Source organism: Sander lucioperca, chromosome 12 (assembly GCF_008315115.2).
Source record: "Sander lucioperca isolate FBNREF2018 chromosome 12, SLUC_FBN_1.2, whole genome shotgun sequence".
Classification (NCBI taxonomy): domain Eukaryota; kingdom Metazoa; phylum Chordata; class Actinopteri; order Perciformes; family Percidae; genus Sander; species Sander lucioperca.
In genome coordinates, this window is record NC_050184.1 from 34,008,002 (window position 1) to 34,018,381 (window position 10,380).

The 10,380-nt window shown below is 43.1% G+C and overlaps 1 protein-coding gene across 1 annotated transcript; it reads right to left on the reverse strand.

The window, feature by feature from the left end:
* Positions 1-7,141: 7,141 nt before the first annotated feature.
* On the reverse strand, positions 7,142-10,130 carry fam43b (family with sequence similarity 43 member B). The gene has a single exon (XM_031290624.2). It carries the CDS (start codon positions 9,911-9,913, stop codon positions 8,930-8,932), a length of 984 nt encoding a protein of 327 aa, XP_031146484.1. The 5' UTR covers positions 9,914-10,130; the 3' UTR covers positions 7,142-8,929.
* Positions 10,131-10,380: the final 250 nt, after the last annotated feature.

Below are 10,380 nucleotides of genomic sequence, written 5' to 3' on the forward strand. Positions count from 1 at the left end.
TCGTGCAACAGAAAACTCAGATTGGACAGATAGTCTAGCTAGCTGTCTGGATTTACCCTGCAGAGGGATCATGGAATCACCCAACTCATATAGACTTCCAGCAGGTGAGGCCAATCCCTAAATGAGATGAGATGAGCCAGTCAAACAGACCCAACTGAAAGAGGGGAACAGAGACAGGCCAAAACAGGCATATGGTCATAAGGCCCAGGCCCGTCACACTGTACAGATGTTGGCTGTAAGCTAGCTACCAAAACATGTACTGACAGTGTGTGCCTTTGTGTGTGTTTGTATGGCAGCTCAGACTCTGACATAACTCAGAAACTCTAGTTCTTCAGTTCAATTATTTCCCTCTGGTCTCTCTCCTTCTTCTTATCATCTTTGTACATTTATTGATCCATTCAGCCCCAGGTCATGTGCACGTTTTGAAAAAGTTGAAAGATTTTGAACTTCCAAAGACACGCATCTTTACTGCAATTTGCGCACTCAGGGCAAATTCATGTCTACTCGTCTCTTTCCATTGACTTTGTATGCAGTATTCTGTCTGAACACACAGTTAGACACAAACAATATGCTCAACAAATACGCTTTCATATGAAGTTAGTTTATATATATTCAGTAGTTTACATTTTCTCTCACAAAGTTGGATACCTATGAAGCAGACAGCATACGGTAACTCTTTGAAAGCTGATGAAGACTCTTGATGAAAGAAATCAAGCACAGCATGAGCAGGAGGCAGGAGGATATTCAGGGATCTATGGTGATGGCTGTCTGTTTTACTAATTCAGACACAGCAGATGAGTTTTTAAATTCATTGGCGTGTGTGTGTGTGTGTGTGTGTGTGTGTGTGTGTGTGTGTGTGTGTGTGTGTGTGTGTGGTTATGGGGACCACATCAATAGTCCCCTCCAGCTCTTGTCGACATTTACAGAGTTGGCGTGTCATGCACTGGTGGTGAGATAACTGACAAAATGGATACAAGGACACTCACCTCAACTGAAAAGATGGAGAAAACTGTGAATAAATGAGGGGGAGCAGCTAAATGCAGACACGATAAATTTATAGATGCTTAAATGTTCGAGCAGTTCTGTGTCATGCACTGCTGTTAAAAATAGACAAAGCTAATGTATGTCTTTTTCGGCCTGACATAACCCTCCATGTGATCTAACACATTGCATCTTTAATCTGTCTTATCCTTTATTGAAGAACTTCTCAGATAATGATGACAACCCCCTTAACCTCATCATCAAGGTTACACCCTGTGGAGTTTGGCAGGTTTTATAATGACTTCCTGCTGATCCCAAATGAACGTGGGCACTGTCTGAGAGAGAAAGAGGGATTTGTCATGCATGTAAATCGCCCAATGGGGTAATCTCAGTGAAACGCATAGGGATAGGGAAACATTAGACTGATGAAATGCCCAAGAAAATAGAAAAGTCCTAAATTATCTCATGAGTAGGTGTTTTTTTAAATTATTGTCGGGGAGGCTTGGACCCCGTCATAACTGCTTGCAGTTCTAGTTGATTCTGTCACTCGTCAGGAAAATGATTCCAATTCTGATGCCAGCTGTCCTAGATATCACCAGCAAAGATGGGCCATGCATCTCTTTAAACAAATTCTGGACCTCAGTATCTGAAGTGTTCTCACATATCTGCAAACGAAGACCCAAAAGCATTTATGGCTGCCGCAGCTTTAAATGTACCCTGGCATGTCCACTCTTAATAGGCTGCAGAGGTCCAGCCTGCTTGTTTTTGTGCATCCTTGTTTATTCAGGTACTGTGGCCATGGCTCGTGTCCACACACGCAGCCTTCTCTGTGGCATTTGCCAACCCACTATCATGCCGGCCAAGTCCACCCACTCCGCTGACCCTGTAATCCACCTGCCATTCTCTGTAGCTCATCAAAGGCAGAAAAAAGGCTTATCTTATCCTCAAACAGTCTACCTAAATGAAATGCCCCCAGCTTTGCATGTGCATGTGTCCTGGCCCAGTTTGCTTTATGACTTTTGCTTTTGTTTGTGTGTGTGTGTGTGTGTGTGTGTGTGTGTGTGTGTGTGTGTGTGTGTGCGTGCATGCATGCGTGCATGCGTGCATGTGGGATTGCTCTCTGGTACCTTGTTTCTCCGTTCCCTGGGTAATAGGAAACTTGGAGACAAACGGATGCTGGACTGATTGCCTCTATGCAGTCGGACAAAATGCTTTAGGGGTAAATAGGGATTTTTTCTCTCTGTGATGGAGCCTTGTTTTCTTCTACTTCACAAAACTTTCTCCAAAGTGCTTCCATTTCGTTATGATATTAGTCATGCCTTTTACTCAGACATCAAAGAGCTAACAATGCTGCATCAGACTGAACCCAGAGACCCACAGGTATAATGACAAGTACACATCCACTGTTTCTGCAAATAGCAGCAAATAGTGATGATAATTGCAGCCAATTACTTTCCTGTTGCCCCCCCAGTGTTTCGTAAGAGCTAATATACAACGTCTTTAGCAAGGAGGCAAATGATATGACTGTAATCTTCTTCCTCTCTACATCTGCAGCAGTGGTTTAAAAGTTTAAAACACAAACAAAGAAGACATCTAATGGGTACATTATCTTTATTGCAACCAAGCGAATCTTAATAACCTGAGATAGCTGTGTTAGAATGAGAGAAAACCTTGCCATATTTGAAAGACTTGATCCAGTCTGTCACGGATCTCATTGCACTTGTGTCTTAAGTTTCTTAAAGGAGTAGTAGTAAACTGCCACACTACTTCATGACCACAACTTGTTTTTGGACCTTTGATGCTGCCTAGCCTTCTTAGTTTCTTTTGCCTGTCTTCTGAAATTTGAATCTCCTTGTTCTGAGTCTGCTTTTGGGCTTTTGGGGTTTTTTGTTGTGCTTGGTAAGGTTATCTTCTCATTTCACTCATATTAGCATATTAGCAAGACTGTCCTGCCCCAAAAACAATCCCAGACGTTGTTTGTTCAAGTAGCAAAATACTACTTATATTTACGTTTAGTGTGGTGATGCCCTCTAGTGGCAGTAGTCATTATGAAGGGGGCAAAGCAGAAAGCAAGATGACGAAATAGAAGATCGCCAAATTTCCACGTAAGAAGGTAGTTAAGGGTGGTGGATGGGTCAAACAAACACAGGACTTTCACCCAAGAGAGCAGGCTTTGAGTCCTGTTAAAACTAAAAGTAAACACTAGAGGTTTTGTTTTCACTTGATGAAAGTCACATTCAGCATCACATGCGTAACCTTCGGGAAGTGAATTAACGTCTGATTTGAACCCAAACCAAAATCTTTTTCTAATAATTTTAGTGCCTAAACATAACCAAACTGCAACTATTTCACAATTTTAAGGACGTGTTTCAAATTGCAAGCTTTACGTTCAAAACCGCGACCGATACATTCTCTGGTTTGAAATGCTCCTGTGGGTCTTATTAGAGGGTTAGAGGGAACCAACCACCCATATCGTTGACTTGTTGTTATTAGCATATTTCTCAAATGCATTGAACTTTTCCTTCAAAATCCCATGTGATCATAAGAACAAATGCAAAATCTCTCTTCATATTTGACTCTTTCAATCCAAACCTGTTTTCTGTGAGCACTGCTGATGTCAGGATGTAGTTACAGCAGCATATGTCACAGGTGTTGTTCAAGGTGGATGGATGCAGAGCGTAACCAGATCTCACCATTACAAGCAGTAAAGCGGCTGACGCACAACAAACACAAAACAATGAAAGCAGAACCCCGCAAGGACATGAGCAGCAACTGTTTCCAATTGGGTGCCATAAAATAGCACTATGGTGCTCCCAGGTTATTGATTTCATAATGAGTCTGTCTAATGGCTCTCTGGTGACGTCAGGGGACGAAAGATACGTGCAACCTTCCTGCAATCCTCCCGTTCTGTAGCCTGTGGTGGAAAGACATCAGCTGGTGTGTGAAAGGGTCATTACGTTTCCTCTTGTAGGTTTCATAACATTACTTTCTCTCATTTGCGTAACATTATTACAAAAAAATCGTTCAAGAGGCTTTTTCCAATTTTGCAAACAGTAATTTAAACGGGTGTAATAGTGGAACTGTGGTGGAAAGGGCAGGGAATATCTTCTATGGCTCATTTTCAATAAAGTCAGGAGCAAAAAGGGAGTGCATGGATGTGCAGTGAAGCTGACTGAAACACTATCCAAGGCTGTAGGATTCAATCGTTTCACCACCATAAATTTATCTGCAGCCCTTGCCTTGCTACAAACAAAAAAACATGCACTGTTCCAGGCAGAAAAGAGACAGCAAAGATATTATTCACTTTTCTGGACACCATTACTAAACAAAATGCACGCACACCTTTCCAGAGGCATGATTTTTCATCTCAGACTTCTTCCCAGACTGTGTTGGCTTTACTTATTATGTTTTTATGGGATAAAACCATTAATATTTTATGGCAGTAACTTATTCCTGATTCTCATGAATTAGTTAGCTGTATAGTTATGCTCACTGGCACTCAGGATTTTTTTTGAGAGTCTTTACACTCAACAGGAACAGCAGTGGCCTCAGGAGACTACTTGACAACTTAGTATAATGAGTTTTTGCTCAGTTTAAGACCATGCGGAGAAGTTGTGTTGTGTGAGTTTTTCAGTCAAGCTAAAAAAAAAATCCTGAATGTGCATCTTACAGTTAGAGTGCAGTGCTGTTGTTTGTACCAACAGAAATCCTCCTCTGTCTCAGTAAGGTTTTGACAGTGTTGCTGAGCAGAGAAACGCAGGGCATCTCATTTGCAAATTGCCAGGTGTGCAACTCCTTTTCTCAGAATACATTATAAGATATGTATGAGATGGAAAACGATGCTTGTTAGCTTTGATAGTCTGATCATTTGAACTTGTAACTCTAACTCAAGTATTCTCTTTCGATTGTAAAATGATATGAACCTCAAAATAACGCAAGAAATGGAAACTGTCCTCCCCAGAAGAATGACAGCATCGGTCGTTTCAGTGCCCCAAAACGGCCAACGTAATGTCAAGCGACGGTATTATATAGCCTTGTTTGAGACTGTCTCTTCCACTGTGTGTGAGACTGTCTCGGCCACTGTGTATATAACTGCAGTTCTCACCAAGCGTCAAGTACCAGTGGGTATTTTCAAGGGGCAGTACGGTTTGACGCATCACGATGAAGATGCTGCACCAGGGAACTTACTTCTACAAATTGTATGCTTTATATGAAGTGTTATCAAACCGTATTTTTGGGTTTTATAAGAGAAAAGACTTGTTTGATGAAGACTAACTAGTGACAAAGGTTTGACAAATGCACATCTTGTTAACTTTCCCACCAACATTAATGAGCAGGGCAGAGCCACTTCCCCAAGCTTATGTATGGGACCTTCCGTGACAGGCCTAGGAATTATTGAGTTACAAAGTTCTTGTGGGTGGATGGGTCAACAAAATATTGGGCAAACACTGCTGTTCGTTTCCCATTTTCAACCGATCATTCCCTCACTTAAAGCTATAGTGCGTAGGTTCGGTCTCCCCCATGAGGAATTCTAAGTAATGACAACAACACTGTCAGCACATGATACAATGATCGCGCACGCGCCCCCACCCCTCCCCCACACCGTTGCTAGCAGCCACCATGGTAGGCACGGCGGACACGGAGGATTAAAAAAACATGATGGACTCTTCAGTCACCAGACGACACGAGAGAGTTGATAGTGTTAATTAGCTTTGTAGCAACTCAGTTCCCCAAGCCTTAACTTTGTACTTCAAACCATGTACATGGTTAAATCAAACCATAGTCCTTTCCCTAAACCTAACCAAGTATTGTTTGTGCCTTGACCTAAACAAACCTTAACCATAATGTTGTCACGTTATCTTTTAACAGTGATTGAGGCTCAGACAAATTATATTGTCCTTTCCAATAGGGACAGAAAACACATGTGTGTCATTCTAGAGGGACAGACACAAACTACATATATTGTTGTTTAAATTGACTTTTTGGGAAATAAGGTCAGTGTTATGTGGAAAAAAATGTCTGTAGTCAGCTGCATAAACTCTAAAACACACAGACACTTTTTTTTTTACAAGATCTTACACTGTTCTTCTCTGTGTACTGAGCGGAGTGTTGTTGGTCCACAGTGTCCTCCCTCTCTGCCATCCTCACACAGAAGCTGCTCAACACTTTTTTTTTTTTTTTTTTTATAATTATCACTGGAACAAAACGGACCACCACCTGCTGCCAGCTGCCCTCGGCTACAACATTGTATTCCTCCTCTTCTCCTGGCCTTGATGGAGGTGAGCCGGCCCGTGGTGCTGTCACTCATCTCCCTTTGTTTTGCTTTGGGGATGAGAAAGCCTTTGAACAGCTGCGTGTAGGCAGAAGCAGCTTTTTGGGTCTCCACAGATACCCTGCTGTGAAATGGCACAGCACGGTTATATGTGATACTTGACAGACCAGTGCTGTGCCACATTTGATTTGATTTTGTGTCCGTGTCTCCTGTGTCTGACGATGTGGCCAACCACAACAAGCTTTGGATCTGGCCTTGAGTCCTTGTTATTCTGGAAGATGGCTGTGATAAAGCCCAGCGTGCACCTTGCTGCTGCCATCTGCTCCCTCTCTTGCCTGACAAAGAGTTATGTTTACATAAAAGCACTGTGGTTCCTCTAACCACTCCATGTTAACATAACGCTGGCAGCGTGTCGGACACAATGCATTTCTGCATGAATGTCAGTGACTTTATCACCTACTGTCTGTGTATATATGACTTTATATATGCAGAACAGGAGTCTGTCGAACTGGTTGGAGATTAAAATTTAAGTAAAATATAATAAAGCAATAAAAATGGTTTCTCTTAGGATTCACAATGTGCAGCTACTGCTATGAGTTGTGTGGCAAGGACACGGGAATCCTTTATTATCTATCATCCTTTAGTTTTCAGAGGTAGTTTTTTCCTGGAGAAAAATATAGATTTTAAAGGTTCCTGCTGAAAGTATTCCTTCAGAAAAACCCATCTTAGTAATATAAACCAGCTCAAAATTATTCTGTTTTCTGATACATCAACAGAGCTGCACCTATTCCTTTTCACAAGCAGAATTCTTAATGAGGACTCTCCACTGTCAAATCAAACAGCTTTTGATGTTGTTATGTAAAACAATTAAACAGAATTTATGAACAGTTTGGGCTTTAATAACTCCACAGATCATCAATATATTTATTGCCCTGCAAGGATATATTGTGGTTATATAATATGGAATATATTAATTCAGAGTTGTTCAAAGACAGAGATGCTGATGATTGTAAAAACCAGGCACTGGTTCATTGTCGTCACTTGCTGATGTTTGTGCGATTCCAGTAAAAGATTTTAAAGACTCTGTCGTCACTGAAATGGCTGATGTTTGCAGTAAAGTGGTTGATGGGGTGAGTCAACTTCCCGGTCCCCGTTTTGGATCACTCGCTTCTGTCAGAGCTTGACAGCTGTCCTGCCGAGGCAGGTGCTTTATGTTCATTTCCTGGACAATTCAATCTGCTGATTAATTACTCCCCTCAGAGGAAAAAAAGGCTGAGAAGCCAGTACAAGGCCTGCAGAAATGTATCAAACCACATTAACATCTAATTGGACTGACTGGCAGTGTAAAGTTTTGTCTTTCTTTCTTTTTCTCTTTTCATACAGTTTTATAGCTCAGGAAGCAGATTATGCTGGTGTAAATATGTTGTTTTTTTCCCTTTTTGAAGTGTAGGTCAGGCATATTTTCACATCAGAAATATGCAAATGCACACTGGTGGAATGCAAAAATTGTTGGATTCATTTAAATAATCTCTGACAACATCTAGAAATGCCCTCCCTCCGTGATTCAAGAAGTAAACCCAAGTAAGGGTAATTTTTATTCATCATATTTGGAAAATAGATAGCTTCATCTCATAATAATCACAATGCATCTTTGACAGTAGGACATAAATTATCAACAGGAAAGTCATATTCAAAACAGTTTGTGTTAAATTGTAAGGGTCCATCTGCATTTGTAAGGGCTCATGTGGAAAAACTGCATTAGCAAAACTTGACTAAAAAGCGATGGCAAATTGGAATCTGTTTTTGCTGTTGTTTTGGCAAACCACGTGACAAAGCAATAGGTATGTGAAAAAAAAGCTTGTTAGACATTGCTACGTAAACAGTTGTGTATTTTATCCCCAGCAACACATTTATCACAGTGCTCATTTTGAAAGCCCCGAGAATCAAAGCTGTCACATGAAAATAGACAGAAGCTCAGCACGAAAAGGTTACTGCTGACATGTCATGCATAAATGATAAGAACCGTAACAAATGACAGCAATAAACATGTCGACTCAATGGCTTGCTTCCTAAATGACAGCCTTATCCATTAGTCGGCCGTGGTCATTAGTAAAACCGTGATAACTTCTCGCGATTGTAAGCACTCGGAAAAGGTCAGTCTGTGAACAATTTCAGTGAGGATTGTCATATTAGAAAAATTACACAAATTTACAAAGAACCTCCCTGAAAAAATATTACAAGTCGATTCGAAAAATGTTCCTGCTGGCAAACACGGCATAAATTATACTCACAAATATAAGAAGATAGAGGACTAATAAACGCATCCTGCTTGGTACTGTGATCAATATGTGACCCATCTCCTTTTTTTTCTGAAATTGTCCTCATTCGTCATTGTGCTATCGTTAGTCTGTGCATCCCCAGCCCTCTTTGTAAACACGCAGTTTCACAAACTGCTATCGACAAAACCAGCATCTGAGCCATCTGGCCAGCATAGAAATTGCTCCCACAGAACGATCCTCTGCCTTTTCTCCACCACCTGGTAGTAGGAGAAGTTTCTAGTAAACACTTCACATTACACGGAACGGGGCAGGAGGGAGCCTGAGTGGGGTACCAGAGAAGGGCCAAGAGACGAATGGGTTACTATAGTGTTGCAGAATTCTTTAAACTGCGTTATTGTCACACCAGAGAGGTTATAAATGTAAACGTGTTGTTGTTGCTGTCACTGACAAAGTTGATTTGGCACTGCTCCAGTCTGGCAATATCCACAATGTCCAGCTCGGATAATAACTGAGTCGGGTCTGTTTTTGTTGTAAAAACCTGCTTCTCCTGCTGCTCATCTGGTTCCTCCATCGCTTGCCTCTCATGTTCCATGTCTTCCTCCTCCTCTTCTTCTTCCTCTGTGATGGAGCAGAGGCGGGTGGCGCTGCTGGGATTGTCGGCCGGCGGTCTGTAGTGGCACTGCCCATTCAGCAGCCTCCTCAGAGGCATCAGGGGCACTGCTTCCTCCCCCAGCAGCTGCTGCTGGCAGTGCCGGAAATCGCTCTGACGCTTCAGCCGCTTGAACTCGCTGAAGGCGGAGGTGGCGTTCTGGTAAAGGCTGTGGCCAATGGCCTGGGCCTTCTCCGACTTGCTAACCAGGACAGCGTGGCACCGGAGCACCACGGCCATGTTCTTGACCTGGTGCCTGTAGATCCAAGCCAGGATCTTGGGCCGGCACGCGTCAGCGCCGCAGTAGGTGATTCTGTTCAGTGAGTAAAGATGGATGGGTTTCTTTTTCCCAGACTTGTCAGCACTCATCCTGATGCCCTGCGGCCCCACTGTTAACCTCATCTTGACACTCTGCTCCCCGTAGTTGCTCCTCGCCCAGATCTTGGCCACTGCCTCCTGGGTGCAACCGTCTCCCTTTGCTGTGATGGTGACCACACTCCCCAGGTAGCGCACATTGTAAACAGGCTCCTCTTTGTTCAGTTCCACCTTTTGCCGTTTGGTATGGAAGATGTTGCCCACCCAGTCGAAGGGGCAGTCGGGCAGCAAGTCCGGACAGGAGCGCAGAAGAGAGGAGAGGATGGAGTGGTAGGTCAGCCCCGTCCCCAGGCTCTTGGGTTTACTCTTGGTCTCATCCTCCACCAGAACAAACTTATTCCTTCTCCAGGGCAGCATGGCACGGGGAGAGTTGGAGCGAGTGAGCCCCTCTTTTTGCTGCCGCGTTTGCTCTTGTCAGCTCAGGCAAAAGAGTAGGAGAGGCAAGTGTGTGCGAGAGGGAAAGCAAAAAGAAGCTGCTTCACAAAGCACTGAGGAGAGACTGCGAGCTGCGAGCTTCAGCCAGTCTGTTCCCCCACTCACTCGCTCGCTCCTCCTTCCTCTCCTCCTCCTCCTCGTCTTTTTCCTCTGTTGTCTGCATCATGCAGCGCTGATCAGTGCAGGAGCCTCAGCCTGGCACTCAGGCACCCTCATCCCCCTCCCTGCTTCGTTGTTTTGCTTTCAAATGGCTCCCTTCCAAAGCATTGTTTATCCGTCCAGCTTTGCACTGAGGTATCACTATATTTATTTTTATTATAAACCTGAGGACGAGGGTACATCGCCTACTCACTCTCTCTCAGAGGACTTATGTGACTTGTTAATTTTGC